This window comes from Sus scrofa, chromosome 14, assembly GCF_000003025.6.
Source record: "Sus scrofa isolate TJ Tabasco breed Duroc chromosome 14, Sscrofa11.1, whole genome shotgun sequence".
Classification (NCBI taxonomy): domain Eukaryota; kingdom Metazoa; phylum Chordata; class Mammalia; order Artiodactyla; family Suidae; genus Sus; species Sus scrofa.
Window position 1 is genome coordinate 111842464 of NC_010456.5, and position 24262 is coordinate 111866725.

General features: G+C 49.9%; 1 protein-coding gene across 7 annotated transcripts in view; it reads left to right on the top strand.

Moving 5' to 3' along the window:
* PAX2 (paired box 2) overlaps positions 1 to 24262 on the top strand; it is a 92617-nt gene that overhangs the window by 20130 nt on the left and 48225 nt on the right. For all 7 annotated transcript variants that reach the window (XM_005671388.3, XM_013983669.2, XM_003359329.4 and 4 more), the window contains exon 5: positions 23521 to 23603. In XM_005671388.3, the coding sequence (XP_005671445.2) occupies positions 23521 to 23603 (83 nt within the window). The remainder of the gene's footprint in view (positions 1 to 23520; positions 23604 to 24262) is intronic.

Genomic DNA, 24262 nt, shown 5'->3' on the forward strand with positions numbered 1-24262 from the left:
GGGAGCCACTCATCCCAGCCAAGGGAATGCGGAAGACACACTCAGGGCTGGGTCTATGTCTCTCTGACACTCAGGTTCTAGAATGTTGTACCTTTGGCTCTTGGACCTGACTTGACCTGAAGCTGGGCTGGAGGGGCAGCATGGCCTGCCACATCTATACCCTTGTAGCTGTTGGGTGGTCAGGGCTGGGGGTCTCTTGGCAAAGAGCCAAGGTGAGTTGGTGGATTAAGAAAAGGACTTCTCGGAGTTCCTGTTGTGGCGCAGTGGAAAGGAATTCAACTAGGAACCATGAGGTTCGGGTTCAATCCCTGGCCTTGCTCGGTGGGTTAAGGATCTGGCATTACCCTGAGCTATGGTATAGGTCGCAGATGCAGCTCAGATCCTGCATTGCTGTAACGTAGGCCGGCAGCTGTAGCTCCAATTCAACCCCTAGCCTTGGAACCTCCACATGCCACAGGTGCTGAAAAGCAAAAAAAAAAGAAAGAAAGAAAAGAAAAGGACTTCTCTCCATAGAGGAATGGGAGAAATAAGGACAGAGAACTTGCTTTCTGTGGCCCTGGGCCTACCACCTCAGGCCACCAATAGCAGACAGACATGTCCATTTCTAAGAATCTTTGGTCACCGGTCTAGCCCCAGAGAGTACCTCCTGGGTCGCTAGAATAACTGCTGGCCTTCTTATTTCTTAAAATGAGCTGGAATTGTCCGCCTGAAAAGCCATTTTTGTTCCTTTAGTTATTTGAGACCTCTTGGCCAGCAGTTGTGTTGGTCTGACTATTGCCCTGTTGGCTCCTAGTGGACAGGCAGGCCACAAGAGGGCTTTCTGGTGAGAGCGATGGCCAGTTGCCCTGAGTTCTTATTTGGGCTGGCAACTCTAGGGAAGAAGGAGACAGGACAGGTGCTCCGTAACGGAAGCTCCAGTTGGGTTTTGGCGGGTGATGCGAGGAGGAAAAGAGAGGGAAAACCCTAAATAAATAAATAAATAAATAGTGTCCCAACTCTTCCGAGAACTCAATAAAACAATCACATCAAATATGAAGAGGCATAAATCTTGTGTCTGCACAGGTAACCTACTCAATTGCTTTTATTATCGCTCAGGCTGCCTCCATTTATTACCGTCCACAGCCTGGGCAGAGGAGGTTGCGTGGAGGGTGGTCTCCAGCGCAATCCTACACCCCGAGAGGCAACAATCAGCCCATACAGCCAGGGATTTCGATGGGAGCTCGGGAAGGGCCCATCTGTCTGCATGAAAACCAATCAATAACTCTGTAACCAGAGCCCTTGTCACAGGGAAATGGACAACACAACAGTTCAATACAGGGGCCACAGGGGGAATTAGCCAAGTGGAGATGGGGCCAGGCAGGGAAGGGAAGGGAAGCAGGGTGCCTGGAGGAGGGAACACTAGGGAGGGCGGGAGATGGGCCCGTGGCACAAGGGGGTGTTATTGTGTAAAGTAGGTCCAGCAGATGAGAGGCACTGGTGGAAGCTGCGGCGGTAGGAAAAGGTTGGGATGTGGACTTGTTCCAGGACACGGGGGTCGCATGACTGTATACGTTACAGTGAATATTGTGGACCAAAACATGCTTTCAGAGAAAGAATAGCGATAGTAGTAACCAGGGCAGAAGATGAACCAACCCGCCGCCCCCAAGACCCTGCCCTCTGAGCGGGGCTCCCTCTGAGCCCACAAGGGAGTGCCCACACCAGGGGTTCCATTGTCTGCCCTCCAGCTCCCTAGATCTCCAGCTACTCTGTAACTTTGCTTCCTAAAGCTCAGGTCCCTCCTTGGCCCTTCCTTGTTGCTACCTGCAGCAGGAATTCTTTTATTAAAAGGAAACTGTGTATGCTGGGGAGAATTTCTTTCTCACTTCCTGTTCCTTAAAAGAATGCAGGCAAGAGTGTGAACCTGGCGCGCCACTTCGCTGAATCCCTGCTGTTTCAGTGCCCCCCCACCCCAAAGTGAATTCAGATTCACCCCAGGGAAGCAGGTACAGGAGCAGCTGTGTCCGGGGTGGCTCACCCAGTCATGTGTGAGCCCAAGAAAGAGAGAAGGGCCCCTGGGAGATCTGAGGAGCAAGAAAGTGTCTCCCAGCCAGTGCCCAAATAACAAATGTTAAACACGTGGAAAATTAAATCACCGTGGGTTTATCTGTCTACCACTAAGCTACTGGGTTGAAATGTTTTTCTCCTGTTGAACAGGTTATTTGTTTTGGGGTCTCAAGGTGCAGCTTGAATATATTCATGATGGTTTATGGGCATAGAGGTTGATGTCTCCAGGGTATGTGGAGGTGTGTGTGTCTGTGCCTGCCTGCGTCTGCTTTTAGATAAGGCTCTGAGGCCAAGTGGGAGAACAGGGAAGGCCCACAGGGTGTGACCTGCAGTCACAGACAAAGGCTGGACGTCTTGTCCTTGAGACCATCCAATCCATCAGCCAAGCAGTCATTGGGCCTTTGGGCAGCAGTGATAGAGCTGAGCGGAAGCGTCCTCGTTTCATAATTTGGGAAAACTGGGACCAAATTTTTCTTCAATTGTTATTTGCACCATAGCACTCCATAGTCTAGTTAGCCCCCAAGAAGAGGGGCTTGGCTGCAGTGATGCCACCTTGGTGATGGAGAGCTGTGTGAGCCACTGTCCATCTTCGCTTGGGTCCCAGCTCTATTGACAGAGAACTAGTTAGGGACCAACTGCAGAAGCAGCCGTGAAAGTGCTCTTCCCTGTGCATCCCTTTCTGCAGAGATCTGGTAGAGCGGCCCACCAAGGGACCTGCAGGTCCTCCCAGCACGTGGCCTGGCAGCAGCACGGAGACATGGTCATTGGCAGAGCTCTCCAAAGGGCCAGGCCCCAGACCCAACCTCCAGATCCTTCCGCAATAATCCGGATACTGGGGAAATAAGGAAGAAGATGGGTTTAAGAAACACATAGCCTGGGAGTTCCCATCGTGGCACAGTGGATGAGGTTGCGGGTTCGATCCCTGGCCTTGCCTAGTGGGTTGGGGATCCGGCATTGCTGTGAGCTGTGGTGTAGGTTGCAGACGAGGCTCGGATCCCTCATTACTGTGGCTCTGGTATAGGCCGGCGTCTACAGCTCCCATTAGACCGCTAGCCTGGGAACCTCCATATGCCACAGATGCAGCCCTAGCAAAGGCAAAAAGAAAAAGAGAAGGAAACACATAGCCTGGAACTGGAGAAGGCTTGGACCTCAGGCAGGTCATGATGGCAGAGGCGGGTGCTTGGGGTCTTCTGGGGAGGGCTGGGCATAGGGGAGCTGTTGGGGGTGTGGAAAACAAGAGGAGGATAACCTGGGACTGGAGGAGGAGAAGCAAGGCCCTGTGTAGACCTGGGGACTCTCGGATGGGAGACAGGGCATATAGCAGGGAGACGAGGAGGCCACAGAGCCAGGCTCCTCTTGGAGCTCATCTTCAACAGCCACAAAAATAACTGGACTCTTTCTTTTGGTTTTGAGCAATACCGTGATAAGAAGATATTTTGTGTTTTTCATAGAGAGGGGCAGAGTCATTGGCATTTGAGAGATGCTCAGATGTATTGTTGGGCTGTGGGGGAAGGAAGGTAGTGCCCCAAAGTCCAGACCGGCGAGTCATGTGTTAGCGGGGATGCCATGTGGCTGCAGGGGTCATGAGCACAGATGCCTCTGGGCCCCCAGCAGGGAAGGTCAGTGGGAGAGGCTACAGAGCCTGAGACCGAAAAGGTGAGAGCTGAACAAAACAGGAGCCTGGAGTGTGCGGGCCCAGCCTAGAGGCAGTAAGAGTTTGTTTTTAAAAACCTTGTGCTAGTTAGTCTGATAAAACACATCTCCAGGCCTGATGCAGTTCCATGGGCCAGTGGTCTGCAGCCTCAGGTCTGTGTAGCTGGACCTAACTTATCTCTCTGCTTCAGACCAGAGCAGTAATCTCAGTGCCAGGACAGGGAATGTGACATTTCCAGAAGCCCCCAAGGAAGGGAAGTGGGGGAGAGGCGTAACTCGCCAAAGCGGGGCGGGGGGAGATGTGCATGGAAGTGGGGAAGGAGGTGATGGGGCTGCGAGGTGGAAGGGAGAGGCCTGGAGCTGGCTCTGCCTGGGCAGCTTGCCTGGAGCTGGAGCCTAGGAAAAGCTTTCGGGGAACCAGAGCTCTGGGCTGCTGGTAGAGCAGGCTGGCGGGGCTGCCCCCGGGAGAGGCTCAGAAGGTTGTCAAGGAGAAAAAGAGGAGGTCAGCCAAAGAGGAGAAAGGTGGCAGAGCAAAGGAAGGGCCATGAGAGGTTAAGTCGTAGGACCCAGAATGCGCAGCCGCCTGCACCGGGCAGCACATGGCAAGGCAGGCGGGCAGTGGCTGTGGGGCTGCTGCAGTGCGGTTGCTCCAGCCTGGTCCCTGGCAGAAGGGAGTGTGGGAGAAGGGCCAAGAGGAAGGGAGGGAGGTCCAGAGTGCCACCCTCCTCCCCCAGCCTCTGCCGCTTTGCTCTGGACTCTCTCCTCTGCCTGCCTTCAGCCTGGCATTAATGTCTCTGCAGCGAGCTCCCTCTGCAGCCATCTGGGAACAGAGGAAGCCAGAGGACGTGCCGGTGGCTCTTGGCAGCTCCTGGCAGGAGGAGGAGAAAGGGCCGTGAGACAGGGCAGCAGGCTGGAAGGGGAACCCTACCCACTTTGTAGGCACAGTAAGGTCAGGAACTGGAGAGGGGCCTCAGGGGACTGGGAGAGGGCAGGCAGGTGAGGAAGGAGAACAGTGGGGACCCCAGAGCTGAAACAATGGGAGCGAGCACTAGGGCAGCTCTTCCCAGTCCTTGTGTTCCCTCTTGTCCCCAGGGTCTTGGCCAGGAGCCTCGTGGGCAGCATCCTACCTGACAGGCCGCTGAGATGGCCAGGGAGAAGGCCCTCATTCTGCCCTTTATCCTGTGACCTTTTGTCCTAATTCTAGAGGACAAGATGGTGCCCACCTTGGGTGTGGTACCAAGGGAGGTTGGTGCCTCCGTGTTGGGGGCCTCCGTGTGGCTCTGCTTTGGAAAGCACGTGTGGGCTTATGGTATTGGGCCAAGCCTGGTGTTCGTGCCCCAGGAAGCTGTCTAAATGGCCCTGGCAGTCCAGGGAGCTCTTAAAAGGAGCCTTGTCTAACAGGGAGCTGGTGGTTTGCCATGCAGAGAATTTCCAGCTAAAGGCATTGTTTGGTCTCAGAACGAATGTCGCTGCCATCCCTGGCACAACCCGCCTGTTTGGGGTGCTAGCAAATGTATTTGGGAAGCTTGGGGTTGCATGGATGGTCTGAGTCCCAGTGGGCGGATGGGGGGTGGGGGCTCCTGTCGGGTACAGAGAAGGTCCTGACATATTCGGTCTGTGTGCAAGCACGTGTGCTCCTGCTCTGCTGCTAGAGGTGAGGGTGCGTGGAGCTTTGCGTCTCGCTGGGGTGGTACATGTGTATGTAACACGCTGCTAGGGAAACTGGCAGCAGCTGCCAGATTTGTACGTGCTGAGTCCCTCGTCCGGAGTGTGCATTTAGGGAGAGACAAAGGTCAGGTGATTTCTCTGCTTTTATCCTCTGCCGAGTGGATACCGCCCCTCCCTCCCTCCCTCCCTCCCCCACCCCAACCCCAATCCCAGTCCCTTATCCTTCCCTTTCTCCCTTTCCTCCTCCTCCACCTCATCCAGGTTATCCGGTTTGGCTTAGGAGGCCAGTCTCAGTAGACTCTTATGGAAGAGTGAAGAGAATTTGATAAGGAAAGCAATCCTTCCTCTAGGGACCAAAGGAGGTTTCGTGCCCCCCCACCCCCACTCTGCTCTGCTTCCCTAAGGAGCTGACACCAGGGCAGGGGTGGCCTTCCCACAGACTGTAGGAGAACCAGAGAAAAGGAGGTGTCCTCAGGCTGGATCCTTGAGCTCCTTTCCCCAGTCATCATGGGCCTGGGAAGGAGAGTCTGAGAGCACCCAGGATGAGGAAGAACAAATGGGTAGAAGAGAGATGGCCAAAGACAGGAGGAGAGAAGGGAGAGCCAGCTGGGATCGACATCAACCAGCCGCAGCCAAAACCTGGTTTTTGGCCGGAGAAATGGACTCTGTGTGTGTGTGTGTGTGTGTGTGTGTGTGTGTGTGTGTGTGTGTTGCGAAGGGGGAGGTAGTCTTTTTTTTATTATTAGGGAAGAGGTTCTGATGTCTTTTAGCTGGTCTGCTGCACTGAGCCCTCAGCTCTTTGCACAGGGTATAGCCCTCCTAGAAAGAGTGCTCACCCCCCACTCTCCCACCCTCTGCACCCCCATCCCAGCACACAGTTGCCTCTTCCCCCACCCTCATGGCCCTTGAACTTGGCTTTGAGGATTAGGTAATTCCTGGCCCCAGGGAGACAGCCTGGAGGGCAATGCGGACTCCTTAGGAGATGACCTCCCAGCTTGGGTACAGAAAAAGTTGAGAGAAATTCATTTCATGGCTAGTGGCCGCTTAAAAAAAGGCGATTCCAGCATATGAATGTGATAAATGTTAACTGAGCATTAATCGCATTAAAGAGGGCCCTATAAACTTTTCATTTCTAATTAAATTCGTCCAGTGATGCTGCCCAAGCGAGTACTCTGGGCCTTTGTTTATGTGGAAAATTAAAATGCAAATACAATGGGATTTATTTCCAGGAGTGGAGTGATGGGCTGGCCCCTCTGGCTACTAGTCTCCAGGCCTGTCAGGCCAGGTAACAGCTTCTTTGAAGGTTCTGCCCCTCTTGGGACACATCTTAGTCTGAAGGGAGAGGCCAGAGTTCAAGGTCAAATAGAGTTAGAAATAGAGGACAAGCTGTAGAAAGAATTGAAGAGAAAGAGAAGAAGACAGCAGCCAGCCCAGAAAGAGAGGGGGTTGTTGTCCTGGCTTCCTACCCTCCTCCTCCAGCTCACACCTCTAGGAGAAGGGACCCCAGACTTTGCTTGTGAATAATGTCATTGCAAGCCACCTCTGCAGTTCCAGGGTGAAGGGTGGACATGGGAGGGAGAGTTTGGAGGAAGCAGGCCTGCCAGGCACATGTGGGCTTACTCCTTGAAGAACCGAGGGGTCATCAGGAGGAAGGGCCCAGGACCTGGATTTCTCTCCAGCACTTTGAGGGTCACATAATGCTGGTCCACATAATGGTTTCACTGGGCTCTTGCTGGCAGTGCCAAGCAGCATTGACACAGGGCAGTGGAGCAGAGAGGCTCAAACCGAGGACGCTGTGCATGCCCGCACGCACGCACACAGCCTTCTCGAACGTGGGGAGGAGAGCTGATCACTCCTAAGAATAAACAAGTGTCCCTTGCAGGGAGTCCTTTAGTGCCATGATCCCTCCGATAAAAGCGGTAACTCTAACTGCTATTGAATGAAGTGATCTAAAGTTCCCGTTTACCAAAACATAAATTAAGACCAGTGGAGGGAAAACCTGGGTGAGAAAATTCATTTGGGTTTATCAGTAGAGACACTGAAAGATCACTGGGCTGCAGTATGGCTAAGGAAGTTGTAAATAGCATTAAAAAGAAGAGAGGGGAAGAAAATGGAGGTAGGAGAGGTGATAAAATGCAGAGCACTAAATCGCAACGAGGGGTACATGGACGAAGGCACAAACCGGGTGCACGCCAAGCTTTGCAAAATCTCCAGCTGGGGCTGACAGAATGGAGACATACTGTGCGCATGCGCGCAAGCACGAGGCCTCAGGAGAGAGGATGAGGCTGTGTCAGTGCGAAGGTGGACTGACCACGACGTGAACTCTCTGTGCCAGACTCCAGGCCTGATCCATCAGCTCTGCCCCACTGATCTGATGGGGTGGGGTTCTGGAGACAGTCAGGGATACCGCCTTAGGAGGTATTTAAGGGTCTTTGAGCACATGAGTCTCTTGTGAGCTGGATCCCTGTTCTCAGGGATCTCCAGGACAGCGGCCCATTTCCCAGAATGGAGTCTGCCTGACTAGTTTTGTCGAATAGCTGCTACCCCTGTCCTCTTTAGTCTGCTTCATTCTGGGTTCGTCTTTTCCTCTTTAGCGTTCACTCATGTCTCTTGGAAATGCATGAGCACTTGCTGACAAACAGGTTAATGACTGTGGCAACTCCCAAACATCTGGCTGAAAACCCACACCTTCAGTCAATCATCTACAAAGGTTGTCAATATGATGCCAAATATCTGGGGATTTAGAGATGTTGACGTGATTGATTGAATTTCTTAGTTTTTATCCGGGTGCAGCACCCACACCCGTTTTCATTTCGCTGGTGTTTCCTTTCATTGGGAAGCACTGATTTTCCGAGGGAAATTTTCTAGGAAGCAAGGTGGTGGGGTTAGAAAGCATCTTTAATGTATTTGGATCTCATTTCTGGTTTGAAGGGAGGCTGGGCTTGGCCTGAAAGTCAAGCGGAGGGCTGGTGGTGAGGAGCATTTAGTAGCTAAATAAACAAGCACAGCTAATGGACACTTTCCCCAGCAAGTTGGTTGGGCAGCAGATCACTTTGTTCAAAGAGAGCATAAGCTATCTGATAGGCCTGACTTCACAAGGGAATCCACTTGGCCATCTTATGGGAATGTCAGGGAGTTTCAGCTTTTGGTCTTTTTCCCACACCCATGGCCTGCGAAAGTTCCCAGGCCAGGGATTAAACCCCGTGCCACAGCAGTGACCATGCCAGGTCCTTAACTGCTAGGCCACCAGGGAACACCTAGGGGTCCTTAATAGATATGCTCTATCCTTCAATTATTCTTTGATCCATCCATCCAGAAAACCTTTGCTAAGTACCTACTATGTGCGAGACATAAACCTATGTAGCACAGAAAACATAAAAAAGTGGGCTCTGAGAAGTGATTGCCAGGAGCTCCCCTCATGGCACAGTGAAAATGAATTCAACTAGGAACCATGAGGTTGTGGGTTCAATCCCTGGCCTCACTCAGTGGGTTAAGGTTCCAGTGTTGCCATGAGCTGTGGTGTAGGTTGCAGACGCAGCTCACATCCTGCCATCTTGCTGTGGCTGTGGTGTAGGTTGGCAGCTGTAGCTCCAATTCCACCCGTAGCCTAGGAATCTCCATATGCCACAGGTGCAGCCCTAAGAAGCAAAAAAAAAAAAAGGGATTGCCAGAGTTAGAATCTAGCTTCCCTGCTCATTGGCTCCATGGTTGTGGGTAAAGCTCATATTCTCTCTGGATTCAGTTTCCTTCCTCATCTAATAAGGGGGTAGTCGTGTAGCTATAGCTCTGTCATAGGTTCTTGTGAAGGCTAAATGAGTTATTCTGCATAAACCTGCTTAGAATAGCACCTGGCAGATAACAAGTTCTCAATAAATGTTATTATTATGGCAATAGTAATCATCAAATTAAGTGTCTGTCAGTGTATGTGAGTTCTAGCTTGCGTGCGAATAAACACGGAAATCTTTTAAATAAAAAAATTTGAGGGGCCAAAAAGATATTCTGTGAACAGAATATGTGTCATGAATGACAGTGAAAATTCTGGATTTAGGAAGGGGGCCTGTCCTATGTACTTTCAGGGAAAAAAAAAAAAAAGAAACCTTTATGACTTAGTTATCTGAGCATTGCACAAAATTAGTCAGATAATTGTCCCTTTTGTCCACTTTGTTTGAGAGCCCAGCCTGTGTGTGTGCGTGTGTGTGCACGCCCACATGCGTGCTTCTTATGACTGAACACTCCTTCTCTGGGACGATCCTACTGTTGCTTGAGGAGTTGAAGGTTGGCATTTTCTGGGCTTCATGGCATTTTCATGGGTTGTGGTGCTTTGCATTTTGTCGTTTTTTTAAAAAAAGATAAGATGAAATGGTAATGGGGAAAAAATCCTTATTTGATGGGTTTGAAGGGTTCCTCTGATTCTTAAATGTCATCGAGGGGAGAGGAAGGGGAAGAGAGGAGAGGAAAAGGAGATAAGGAAAAGGATGAAGAAGGAGGAGAGGAAGAAGTGAGGGAATATTTGACGGATTTGAACCAAATCTGTCTGCTATGGTTCCACGTGTGTGGATATTCCAGGGAAGCATGGGTGGCTGATAAGTATCGCAGTTACTTCCATTGCTAAGGAATGAAAGACTTTATTTTTAAAAATTCAGGAAAAAAATTCACTTTGGGCTTAATGTCTTCAGAATGATGACTCAAAGAAACTGAACACTGTGAATTTTCATGTTTACTCTGTGCCCAGCATGAGCAAAGATGAAAACCCATGTTTCCTAAACTCACAGAATGTTCCGACCCACCATCCTCATGGAAAGCGCTATGGAATAAGGCTGCGGCCCCAAGTTCTTCCTGCCTCTTCAGCCCGGTTAGGTAACTAAGTCCAGCTCCCTGGACTCCCGTAAGGTCCACACCCAGAAACCTTTACACTCACTCATCTGATTCCTTTCTTATTTCTTCCTTGGTTCCCAGTTTAATACCTAGATTCCATTATTCCTCATTTATGCCTATTAGCTGGTAAAGGTCCTGATTTTTAACATTAGGAAGCAAATATTTTTAATGAGCTAAATTTGAATCTGAGAGCGCAATCATTCTTGAATTTTTATAATTGCAACACGTGTCAAAGCCACCATCTTCCTTTCTGCGTGTTCATTGCACAGGGCTGGCCACAGTCCTCTGTCTGGAGATGGGTGGTGGTGGACTCTTATCAGCGTCCTGTCCCCCGGCCGCCACTGTCCACGTGTACCAGAAGGTCAAGGAGAAAAGTAACCCCTGCTTTCATGCTACCCGATTGTATTTTTTGCACATTTTTGCTTAAATCACACACACACACACACACACACACACACACACACACACACACACTTTATTTTATGTAGGTTTTATTTATATTAGCATGTATGTGGTGTACACAGGCACAGGCCAATCTTATGGCCGATTTACTTGGTAAATCCTTATTTCGTAACAATAACAGCTAACAAGTGCTTACTGCAGTAGGAACTGTTATAAGCATGTTGCATGCATTAATTGATTTAAGCCTCATCAACAACCCCACAGGGCTTTATAGGATTGTTTATAGATAAGGTAACTGGAGTACAGAGAAATTGAATAACTCTCTCAGATCCCAGGCTAAGTAGAACAACTAGGGTTTGAACTCATGCAGCACTGGCTCTAAAACCCATGTGCTTTGCCACTCCTCCATATTTCATATCAACTTTGGATCAAAGGGAGTACAGTCATGTGTCATCTCTTGGGCATCTCTGTATATTTGGGATCTCATGCCCGGGGATGTATTCGTATGTATACTTACAACCTCAGAACAAAGACCCTGCACCTAATAGAAGGTCATGCCTAGTATGGGTTTCTATACTCTTCCATGGTGGGTGTGTCTGTGTGGCCCTCTGAGTGCTGGCCACAGCTGAGCCACATCATCTGGGGATGCTGGGAAGGAAGAAGATGCTGATGGCCAGAGTCACAGAGTTCATGTTGTTACTTCCATTGAGACCCGGAAATTTACTCCCGTCCATCCTCTTTTAGTCCCATCAGGAATCTAGACTTTCGACAGGCATAGGTTTTGGCCCTGGGGCTTAACTCTCCAAATTAGGCAGATAGAGAGAGGGTGGCACCAGGACCTGGGTCGCTGTGGTGAGGTCAAATCTGTTCCCTATAGAGCAAGGGCAGCTTGCTTCTGAGAATAATAGAAGTGTGCGTTTGGTCATCAAGAGGAAATTTATCGTGCACCCCTTGCATCCTCCTTCTGGAAAGGAGCAGTGCAAATAACCAAGCCAGAGGAAGCTTAAAAAGCTAAAGGATGGGTCTTCTCACCCACACCCACACCGAGAAAGTAATTACCGAATCATACACCACCACCCAGCTCCAACATCATTACTCAATCCACGTCACCAAGGAGACACCCATTAACCTAATCTCTGAGACATACATTACGAAAAAGAAAGATGCTGATATGATCAGCGAACACAATAATTCAAAGCAGAAACACAGACATTGCCAGCAAACAATACCCAAATTCCTCCAACTCAGTGTTACACAAAGTGCAGTCACCTTGATACAATACCACAAAACATCAAGTAACAAACCTGAAGCCAGCTGCTGGAATGTGTCAGCAATACGTGGTAACACACAGCACAATTCAAACTGCTCCATCCCACAGGCACACCCATACACAAAGGCTGAAATCAGGTGGCCCCCTGCGCGATAGTAAACACTGGTCAGACAGACACGGAGATGGAGCCAGCAGGGCAACACCCAGGCCTCCTGCATACCCAGCAGAAAGCGGTCACCGCCGCAGCCTCCCCACGCCCAGCGCTCTCCTGATCCCCAGCACAGGGCAGCCTGCCAGAAAGCAGCAGCAGTGCCATCCCATCTCTCCAGCAGGTGATGTGTCCAGACCGTCACCTCCGATAAGGCCCCTGGGCTCTCGTTGCTAGTAAGAGAGTAAAGTGTCCCCTGAGCCTGCTTCCCGAGACAGGACAAATCAGCCCTATCCTGGTTGGGGTTGAATACGACTTTGCTGTTACTGAAAATGACAGCGCTCCAGGGATGGAGAGCCAGGTGGGGGTGGGATAGCAGGGGGCTCGCCAAGCTGGGTGCAGGAATTCCCCTTCCTCCACCAAGCCCTGCCTCCGTGGCCATTCCAGAGCAAAAGCCCTCTTGCTGGGTGTTCACTGAGTATCGATTCAGTCTGCAAGCAATTTTAATATTTCTTCAGGGACTTTCCAGCAACAGCACAAGTCATTAATTCACCCTCCCAAATTGCTTATTCAATAGCAGGAACATGGCTCCTGAATAAAGTCCCAGAATTTATGTGACTTGCACGAGTCAGGAGGTCAAACAACTGTTATGGAGCGAAGTTAAAAATCCAAATAAAATATTGACACTTTTTTGGGGAGGGGGAGGAGAGGAGTAAAGGTATTTAAAATAGGTTTTTGTTGCAATGCCCCCAGGATAAAGAATGGAAGGAGACTGAAGACAAGTTGGAGTTTATAAAATCAATGGAATTTATTGCACATCTACTTGGCATTTAATAATTCTCTCATTTCCACATTCCCCCTCCCCCACCCAGCCCGGCCATAGACAGAAAGATACACAGGTATACAAATGTACATTTATGCACATCAATACCGGTCCACGGACCAATATAAAAACGCAGTTGTGATGTGGGCATCTGCAACACCTTGGGAAGGGAACAGTATGACTGTGGCTTACAGATTTGACAGAAAGGCATAACTGGGCAGAAATTCATGAGAGGAGTTTTGATAAATACATCCAGTATTATAAATCTTGGATCAATGCCTTAGAGGAGGCATGAATATAAAGATACACTAATCACAGAAAGAGTTTCTAGAAACAGAAACTGAGAAACACATCTGTATTCAGTATCGCCATCAGGATCTTGTACATGATTTGGAAAGCAGATAGATAGATAGATTTTAGAAAAATCTATCCCCCCAAACTACCAATGCACATAAAATACAGTGAAACCTGAGCCCCTTAACCTAAAATTGAGGTTGGTTTGTAGCATAAATGTGCTGCTTATCAAATACAGCTATGGCATATGCACAGGAGAGCTGCATGCAAACTCGGTTCGTTGTCTACATATTCGTTTGTACAGTCGTCCAGATCATGGATGTGAAAGCCTGAAGGGAAAAATTGCTTATGCCCAAATAGTTAATGAACACAAAGAAAAATTTTAAGAACTATTTATATATAAATTTCCAGAAGAAGTAACCTGGTTGAGCCTACGGATATTGGAGTCAAAGAGCCAAAGTCTGGCTCCAGTGCTCTTAAGCCCATGACCTTGGGCAAGTTGCTTAGCTTCTCTGTTGTCTCCTTGGTAAAATAGAGAGCATGCCTATCTGATAGAGCTGTAGTTAGGATTTGAATGAGAAAAATGAATTTGTTACAACGCCTGTTATAGAATGAATACAAAATAAATGACAGTGATTACTTTTTTACTATTTTTATATGTCGCTCTTCTATTCAAGCCCAGTTTCCCATGGATTCTACTATCTGTTCTTGATTACAACTGACTCGCTCTACTCAGTAGTTAGTGGCATGGGTTCTGGAGTCAGGCTCCCAGGTTTAAATCTTTGTTCTGCTACTTAACAGATGTGTGACCTTGGGCAAGTTCCTCAACCTCTCTGAGCCTCAATCTTCATAAAAACTTGTGAAAAAAGAAACAATCCACGTAAAGTACTTAACACACACAGTGCCTTGGCACGGAGTGAACATATATTAGTTCACTGTGTCCCTTAGGATTATGTTACTGTTATTATTAATAATAGTACCACTCATTTGCTATTCAACAAATTGCTTTTAAGTGCTTATGCCAGGCACTGTTGCTAGGTGCGAGGAAATACAATGGTGAGAAAAATAGGCGTGACAAGTGCCCTTGCCGAGCTCAGAGTCCAAGGGAGGACTCCCTCTGAGCTGAGCAAGCAAGAAAACAGGTTTCAGCTCTGGGCTGGACCCTAAGTGGAAGAGGGGAACAGAGAGAAATAGATTGGAAAACCAGGGCGAGCCAGACTGGGAAAGATTCTGAAGGTCCGGCTGAGGAATATTGAATTGCTCCTATAGGTAATAGGAAGCAGTTGTAGAGCTTTAGCCACATCCCATTCTTTCAGGAGCAGGACACAAAGAGATCTAGGGATTCTTTCTGAATACTGGAGCTGAGAGGCGAGAGAAGGGAGGGGCTCGAGGCAAGGAAGCCAGGCAGCCGCTGGCCGGCCCCGCCTGGGCTGCTGAGGGCCCCTTCCCTCCAGGCTGTCTTCTGCTTGCAGAAGGAGGTGACCTGCCATGGAGGGAGGGGAAGATGGACAGCAGTGAGTCTACAGCGGCACCCCTTTCGCCATCATATTAGGCAGTCTTCTAGCCTCTGCACCATGGGGTGAAGGGATGGTAGACCCCAGCTCAAGCCCAGAAGCCCTGACAGATGAGGGCAGGGCCAGTGGCAACAGGAGTTAGTCCGGTCACGCTCTGGGCTTGGCATGCACCGCAGACTGGGTTCCAAATGGTTAGTTAAACACATTGCCCCTTAATTTTTAAACCTATGCATATCTTGAAGTTAAATCAATCCATATGCTTACCATTCATCATATAAACCATCACTATTGCCCCCTTGGGCAAGCCCCATGGCCCATCTAGCCTGGTAAATTGTATCTCGCCTGGGCTCTCGGGACATGTGGTAGAAGGATTATTGCCCTCTGTGCCAGTCTTAGAAGGCTAAATTCTAAGTTGCAGACTGTATGCCTGATATCTAAGGAACCCACCAGGAATCTATTAGCCTGGAAGGTACCAAAACCTATTTTGAAATTATTTTTATTTGTAGCTTATGGTTTAGTTTCCACAGAAGATCTGATAGCTTCTTGGATTTTGGATCCTGTGTCATACGAAGTCAGGATTAGCAGATGTGGGGGGATGTGGATTGATAGAATATGAGTGAGGAACCTTCTTTAACTCACTAAGATGTTCTCCCAACTCTCTCAAGGATAGTTTCCTTACCCCCTGGCTTAAGCCAGTCTTCCCAAATATCAGAGGGTTTAAGAAAAATCTGGAGAATTTGCTTAAATACGGATTCCTTGCCCCCCCCATCAAAACATCTAATGCAAGGGGTCTGAAGGGGGCTTCGGGGATTTGCAGGTTAGCAGCGCCTCCCCCCCATCCCGGGGGTGGGTGCGGGGGATGGATTCTGATGCAAGTGATTCAAGGACAGTAGTTCGAGGACACCTTTCTGCAAGCTTTTGGGTGGTACTGTCATCTCTTAGAGCCCAGTCATGACTTCTGAAGCAATGAAAGAGGCAGAAACTCTTAATATGGTTGAGGGGAACCCTGGTACCTTCAGAACCTGTGTATTCCAGCTACATCCTGCTTCAGCCAGAAAGGAGGGTCCTGCCCATAGCTTCCCCTCATCAGAAGTCATTGTCATGCACAGAACCCTGCCTAACATATGGCCAGTTGTCCAAACTGAAACCTATAGGGCATGTGAGTGGGCGTGAGTAGACAACTCTAAACTCTGCACAAACCACACAATCAGAACCTAGGAAAACAGTTCGTGGAAGTACTTCCAGGCTGCCAGCCAAGACTGGTGGGGTGGCGGGGTGGGGGGCAGGGCAGGGTGACTGCAGTTTCCCTTTTGGTTCCTGAGCTGAGGAAGAAGTAAATTTCAATTCTCCAGTTCCCGAGAAGTACAGAAGGGAGATTCCAGTTCTTCTCAGGGGTAGGGAGAGGTAGGAAACATTTGGGAGAGAGGCAAAACTTTTCCTGAATGATCTATGAGATCTCACTTGAGGTTCTGCCTGGAAAAGTCTCCAGCTGTTTTTGTAGCTCTGATTTGCCTCAGGGCATTGCCAGGGCTGGGCACCTGATGTAGGCAGCTCTCAAAGGCCTGACTGAGTTAAAGCAATTACCTGCATTCGTTGGGCAAAATATCCTTTGCTGGAGCAAATATCACTTCATCCTCTCGAATGATCCAGCTATAACACCCACGCAGCCCGAAGTCCCTGGCAGAGGCCCCTCCCACCGCCATCTTGCTTAATGGACAGTGGGGCCAGCTAGTCTGAAACATTCTCTACCCTGGAGTTCCTTTGATTTACTCAATCAGGAAAGACTTTCCCCATACCAGAGATTAAATATTTTCTGCAAAGACTCTAAAGTGGGCAATTTAAACTGATTTATACATGTATACAACACATGGATGTTAATGCTTGACTTCTTGGCCCAAGACTCTTTGAGCAAACCAGTGATATGACCAGGCCTGGGGCCAGCCTGCATTTCTACTAGAAAGTAATTCCAAAGTGGAAAAGGCAGGCTGTTCTAGGCGGCTGGACAGGATTTCATGGGGACACGTGTATATCACACCGCCAGCCACTGGTTCCAGCAGGTGAGATGATCCCACTCTGTAGAGGGGAATGCTGATGCTCGGGGAGCCCCTCGTTCTTTGTGTCTCAGAACACAAGAGAACAAGAGAATAGAACAATCGGATCCGGGAGTTTGGATCCTGGGCTTTGGGGTATCTCTCTCCTGGAAACCCCAGATTTTCCTTTTTTTTTTTTTTTTTTGTCTTTTCTAGGGCCGCTCCCATGGCATATGGAGGTTCCCAGGCTAGGGGTCTAATCGGAGCTGTCGCTGTCGGCCAATGCCAGAGCCACAGCAATGCAGAATCCGAGCTGCGTCTGTGACCTACACCACAGCTCACGGCAACGCCAGATCCTTAACCCACTGAGCAAGGCCAGGGATCGAACCCGCAACCTCATGGCTCCTAGTCGGATTCGTTAACCACTGAGCCACGACAAGAACTCCAGATTTTCCATTTTTTGAATAATTGACTTTGGGCAAGTTATAATATGCTTCATCTGCAAAATGGGTTGTGGTGAGGATTAAGTGAACTATTTGGGGCACTTTCAACATTGCCTCGCTCATAGTAAATACTCAGAAGACAATGGTTTTGTTTTTGTTCTGTTTTGTGTTTATTACTGGAGCCCTCACTAAGGAAGCATTGCTCCTAGAAATCCTGACCCATCTAAGCCTAGAAGTACTGCCACCTGACTCCCTCCAAGGTGAGCTGTCTGAGGTCACCTCCATGCTAATAGGACCTCTTCTTGTCTTCACCTTAGGGGGAGTTTTTGCACACCATTTATTATCATATAATATAAGGCAATATAAAATCATACATAACACAACATAATATGATGGGTAGGTTAACTTGGAAACCCTGAGGCGGACCGTGGATGGATGGATAGATGAATAGATACATTTGTACTAAGTATACATACATTATATCATTCTATTGATTTGTAAAAAGTTCCCGGTCTGCCTGGCTGTAATGAGATTTTTGAACTTTGCGTGGCGATCAATGAGAGGAATATTATTGGCCTGGAGAATTGATATACCTGCTCTCAGTGGCTTGTTCTGCTCCCAGGCTGCCCCGGCCCCCCAGGTGTACGATTCCAGCAGACACTTAACCTTTTTTACAGTGTCATCAGGCTAAAAGGAATCTAATAGTGACACAGGACTTGTGCTCAGCACTCTGCCACTATTGCTTTCCTGTCACAAATAATTTATAGCCTTCTATTTCCATCCCCGAGCCTGCACCCCAGCCCTGCCTCCCACTTTCCCCCAGCTCCCAGGAATCAATAAGCTCACGCGGCCACAGTGGGACTTCAGGGTGCGGGGAGACAGACAGACAACGGGAGGGGAGACAGAGAGAGGGGCAGAGACAGGCAGGAAGGGGAGAGAGAGAATGAAACACGGAGGAAGGATGACAGGAGAAGGCGGGAAGAGAGGAGAACCAGAAGAGGAGTTCAGAGTCGCCCTAGCGCTTTCTTAGAATTGAGAGCACTTGTTTTTTCATGGGTTTAACAAACTGTTAATAGAAGACTCATTACGTGCTTTCGTGCTAACTCACAGAGCCACGAGACTGTTTTGATCTCCACTGTGGTGGCGAGTGGAGACCTCTGGGGAGTTTAACCAAAGAGGGTGTGGCTTCACCTGCCTTGTCATCCTTTACTATAAAGCTCTACCCCAGCCTGCCTGGCATCTCTTTGGTCCTGAGGGAGCTGCTACTTGTACTGTCTGTGGATCCTTCCCAGGAGTCCCAGGCAGGGGTCCCCAAGTCTGTCTTCCTGAGAGTCTCTCTGATGCATCTCCTTTGGGGTCAGGCTATGACACCTGCTGCCATTGTTGACTGTCTTCTCGGTGCTCTTCCCAGCATCCCCAAAATAGCTGCATTGACCATGCTGGGCCACACTGGCCTGAGAGGCCTCCTTGCCTACCCCTCCATGGAAAGCAGCCAGGCCTTGGGGCGGCGGTGGGGGGGGGGTCACCCATAGGAATAATCATACTAGTAGTTATTGTTCCAGCTAGCATTTTTAAACAAATTTATTATAGTTGATTTATATTGTTCTGTTAACTTCTGCTTACAGCAAAGCAACCTGGTCATATGTCTATACACACTCTCTTTCTCATATTATTTTTCATCGTGTTCCATCACAAGTGATTGGACATAGTTCCTGTCCTATACAGAAGGACCTCATTGTCTATCCATTCTGAATGTAACAGATTGTATCAATTAACCCTGAACTCCCAGTCCATCCCACTCCCTCCCCCTCCCCCTTGGAAACCACAAGTCTGCTGTCCATGTCTGTGAGTCTGTTTCTGTTCGATAGATGAGTTCATCTGTGGCATATTTTAGATTCCACATGTGAGTTATATCATATGGTATCTGTCTCCCTTTTCACTTAGGATGAGAATCTCTAGTTCCATCCATGTTGTTGCAAATGGCATTATTTGGTTCTTGTTTATGGCTGAGTAGTATTCCATTGTGTATATGTACCACATCTTCTTAATCCATTCATCTGTTGATGGACATTGAGGTTGTTTCCATGTCTTGGCTGTTGTGAATAGTCCAGCTAGCATTTATTGAGCCAAGCATCATACTAGCCATTTTACATGAATCATCCTCTTGAACCCTCACAACAATCCTTACAAAGTGGATAGTATTATTATCTTATTTTACAGATGAGGGAAGAAGAAACTGCCAGGGATTTCTCAGGCAATAAGTAACAGAGCTGGAACTCAGACTCAGGCAGACCGAGCCCGGATCCCATCCTTTTCGTCTTCCCTTTGCTCTGCTCACACCCTTGTGAGTGTGAGATGCTAAGTGCCTGTGGTCCTTGTGCTGGACCAAGGCAAAGCCTGGGAGGTTCCTGTAGAAAGGTCAGGGATAAGGAGCATCCCTGTCAAGGAAAGCATTCTGGAAGGAAAAGTGGGGAGCAGGTGCTCTGGCAGAGCAGTCTCTCTGTGGAAATGGGAAGTGGCATCTCCCAGACCCCAGTAGAGAAGTGTCTTCCAGGGCTCCTGACTGTACCCTCCAAGGATCCATATACGGGAACTTGACTTTCCAGGCCAAACCTGCCTGGGGCCATGGTGGCCATAGATGTGTCTGGATGTCTTGGGGAGCCAAGAATGCAGAAGATTTGGAGGAGGAGGGGCGGGGGAAAGGGGGTCAGGCAGTCAGGCAGTCAGGCAAAGCATCCTCCTTCCTTCATCCTTTCAACCCCAAGCGATATTCCTATGAGTTGTTGGGTTGTGTATGGGATGCAGGAGGGCAACGGATGACCATCAGTTCTTCAATTCCATGAGATCAGCTCTCTGGACCAGTGAGTGCCCACCACCGGTTGTGGGGGGTGGGGGGCCAAGGCTGGACACCACAAATGTTGCTAATTCACAGAAGACACCCTGCCCAGCACCCCTCCCATGCAGCACCAAGCCGCCGCTGTCAGGGAGTAGTGATTTTCCATCACTTCCTGCCTCAGCAAAATCTGCACCAGTGCCCCATGGGTCAGAGGCTCTGGGTAACAAAGACAGCAGCTCCGCAAGGCCATCCAGCTGTCTGTCTCACCCAGCCTCCGCCCTGGGGCTCCCTCAGTCCAGAGCCCATCCGCCTTTGAGCCAGAGCCACCCGCAGGCCCACTGAGATCCCAGAAGCTTTTTGGTGCCATGAATTAGGAGCAGCTGCTCTAAGATGCTCAGCCTCCTTCTAGACTTTGCGCGTAGATCAGTCTACACTACGCTGAGCTACTATCGGGTCTTTCTCATTGTGATCGAGCTCCAAAGCCAGAAGCTTTTGGCCATCTCACAGCTTGCTGCCTCTCGCTGCCTCCCCCCTAACCCCACCCCGAGAGGAACCCCATTCCATTCTCTCCTTGCTCTGCCTTCTCTTGCCGTCATCCACTTTCTCTCGGGCAACCCCAGCCTTTCCCTCTGCACCTGTTCTTTGTCCTCAGCCTACAAACTTACCCAGGTCTGCTCTCCCCTCAACATCCCCTCTGCTGCTGGGGCTGGCCATCCTCAGCTTGTACACTTTCCTTTTCCACAAACTCCTGCAGCAGTAGTCTGCTTTCGCTGCCTCCCTCTCCTCCTGTCTGCTCCCTAACCTGCTTCTGTCTCACTCCTACCTCAGCTGCTTGTTGAGACTGCTCTCCCAAGGTCACTGGTGGTCGCACATGGAAGTTCCCAGGCTAGAGGTCAAATCGGAGCTACAGCTGCCAGCCACGGCCACAACCACGCCAGATCCGAGCTGCATCTGTGACCTACACCACAGCTCACGGCAACACCAGATCCTTGACCCCTGAGTGAGGCCAGGGATCGAACCCACATCCTCATGGATACTAGTCGGGTTTGTTTCTGCTGCATCATGATCGGAACTCCCTCCCTTCAATCTTCAGGTCACCGTGGTTGCTGTGGGTTTTGTTCTCCTTCTGGAAATGTTCTCCATTGACTTAGCAGAAGCTGCCCGATCTTGATTCTGCCATTTCTTGTATGTCCAACTCTGCCCTTGGTCCGAGGTCACGTTCTCTCCCTCAGCCTCTGATAGTAGATGTCCTCCGGTATCTGCTTCTTAGGCCTCTCATTCCAACCAACACTCCTTTCTAGGGCTGTCTGCTAAATTCATATCTGCTGTGCGGGCTGGTGCACGGCCACCTACCTGGACACTCACCTGCCATCTCAAAGGCTGTGTGATGAGGACCACACCAGGCATCTCCCTGCACCCCTCTTCCTGACAGTGGTACAAACCACCAGCCTTCCAGTTACATGGAACTGGGGTTTTAGAGCCATGGTTGACTCCAGTTAATTGTCAAGTCCTGGCCATTCTGCCTTCACAATGTCTCACAAAGTCTTCCCTCTCTTTTCTGACACCAGCCCCTCATGGCTTCGTGCCTGTCTGTTGCTTTCCCTGCATCGGCTTGTATCTGCCTCCTTTAGTTTAGGAATCACTCATGGCTTGAAACTGTCTAATCCTGGTTCCTATGTACTGGGGGAAGTCTGACAACGTAATAAAAAGTACACCTTTTAGAGACCAAATTCTAACTCTGCCCTTGCTTGGCTGTGTGATCTTGAGTAAGCTCCTTAACCTCTGTCAGCTTTGGTTTTCAATCGGCAGAAATGAAGATCATCGTATTTACTCTGCAGGTTGTTGTGAGAATTCACAGTAGTATATACACGGCAATAGAAATTGTATATAATATTGGCATAGAAAAGGTGCTCAATAAGTGGAAGATTGCCAGGATCATCCTTCCTTCCAAGTTTTCAGCCTTATTTCCTCTTACTCCCTTACATACCTCCACAGTTCCCTGTCCAGGCATGGACCCCTAACCCCGTGTGCTCCCTCGGTTCCCGTGCTTTGCTTCTGTCCTCCTCCAGCACCGGCTTATAACACCCTTCCCTCCACTTCTCATTTCATCTTAGCATCGTATTATTTTTACTGGGGAAAGATCTTAGAGACCCTGTAGGCTAACCTCTTTTCTTTATAGCTGAATAAACTGAGGCCCAGAAAAGAAGAATGACGAGGCCAAAGCTATCTGGTCACTTAATGGTAGACTCAGGGCCTCATGCACCCCAGTGACTTTTCCACTATCCTCTGTGCCTCTGTGTGTGTGTGTGTCTCCAGTATCCAGCCTTACTCTGCTTTGAGGAACTACATCAAGTTCCACCTCCTCCGTGACTTCCTTCCTGCAAGGAGGCTGACTCCTCCCCTGCATCTTCCTGGCACTTACTGCCCCACCCCCTCGGGGTTTCTTCACTTTCCGCGGGTGTGTGTCCTCCCTACCCAACTTCATTCCTGGCACTGAGAGGTGAGGCAGGAGCCCTCTCTTGGTTGCCTTGAAATGTTCCAGTACACACACAGCTTCTGACTCCCTGGCCAGTGGAGATGAAATTGGCATACACACGTCTCTAAGGGCAGGAGCAGCGCCTTCAGAAAAGTGCCTTCCAAGGGCACCTGATTTGACCAGTGGGTGGAGGGGAGTGTTCCTGGGTGGGCCCTGGTGCCAGGGTTGGTCTCACTTGCTGAGTCCTGGGTCCTTGGATCACTGACAGTCCCCAGCCCCAGGATGTTTGATCCAGACCCCTCACCCCCTCACCCCCCAGAATTCATACGGAGGGCACCAGGCTCTTCGCATAGTCAAGTCAGGAAGCTGTGATCCAAGTAAGGCCTCCAAGAAGGAGCCCAGTGGGCCAGTGAGCTGGACAGGGACAGCTGGGTTTGAAATGGGTTTGAGGGTCCTAAGTGGGCTCAAGAAGCTGCCCATGGCCTAACATGTGAGAAAGGTACCGCGTGCTGTGTTGGAATCTTGGAGACAAAAGGGTTACCCATGACCCAGCCCTTCCCTTGTTATTTCTCTTTAGTTCAGGAAACGGGACTGTCTCAGCCCTCCCTAAACTTTGGAGGACAAGGATACAGTCCCGCTAGGAAAGCCAGCTCCAAAACCATCTCCAGACTCCTCTCAGGAGGAGATTGTGTGGTTGAGGAGGGAAGAGTGGCTAGCAGGTCACCAGGGTAGCCTTCACCCCCAGAAAGGGAAGGATGCTGGGCTCCACTCGCCCTGCTGCCCCGATCCTTGCTACCAAACATCAAGCTGCCATTCAGATGATGCATAAGACAGGACAGGATGCAGACTGCCTCTGCCCAGGGCAGCGCTAGGTGGGATCCACAGAGCCCACAGGAGGGCAAGCTCTGTGCCTTGGAGCAGTCAGCGAGGGATGGGTGAGGAGGGAGCTGAAGAGCCTGGGGGAGCGCGTCTGCAGGCCGGGGCTGGAGGTGGCCAGGGCAGGAGAGGGCAGGTGAGGTGTGATGCTATTGCGATGCTGTTGCAGGATCATCCGGACCAAAGTTCAGCAACCTTTCCACCCGACGGATGGAGCCGGGACCGGAGTGACTGCCCCTGGCCACACCATTGGTAAGAGAGCCTAGGAAATAGGGGAGGCCTGGTCCCTGAGAGCCGGAAACACAGCTCCACCCTTGGGAAATGCCCACCTGTCTGAGGTCCAAGGGCTGGGCTCTCCCTGGGCAGCCCAGAAAATCTGCTTGAGAGACTAGCTCATGAAAGCCTCTCTGCCTCCGGCTGGCGCCTCCTCACAGCTGCCTTGCCGTTATCAGACTGCGCGTCTGTCTGTCTGTCTCTCTTCTCTCTAGCTTTCCTTGTCCTTCTCTGATCTTTGTTCTCTGCCCCTCTCTCTTTCATATCTCCTTGCTTACTCATTGCTACTTGCTTAAAAATTTTTTAAATCTATAAAGATTCTCCTCCTCTCTTCTCCCCTCCTTTGCCTCCTTCTCTCCTCTTCCTTCCCCTCTGCCTTTCCCTTTCTCTCCTCTCCCCTCCGTACATGTGGCTCTGCACCTGTTCCCCTGTCTCTCTCCCCCCCTCCTCATGGCCTCTCTCCTCTTAGTCCATCTCTTTTGATCTCTGTGTCTCTCTCATCAGCTCAGTAACTGTCTGCCCCTCTCCAGCCACCCGCATTTATTGGCCCTCACTCCCAGCCTCTCAGAGGCATGCGCCAGGCCCACCAGAACACGTGCTCACGCCCCCGTGCCCGAAGGAACTGTCTTTCCTTTGGC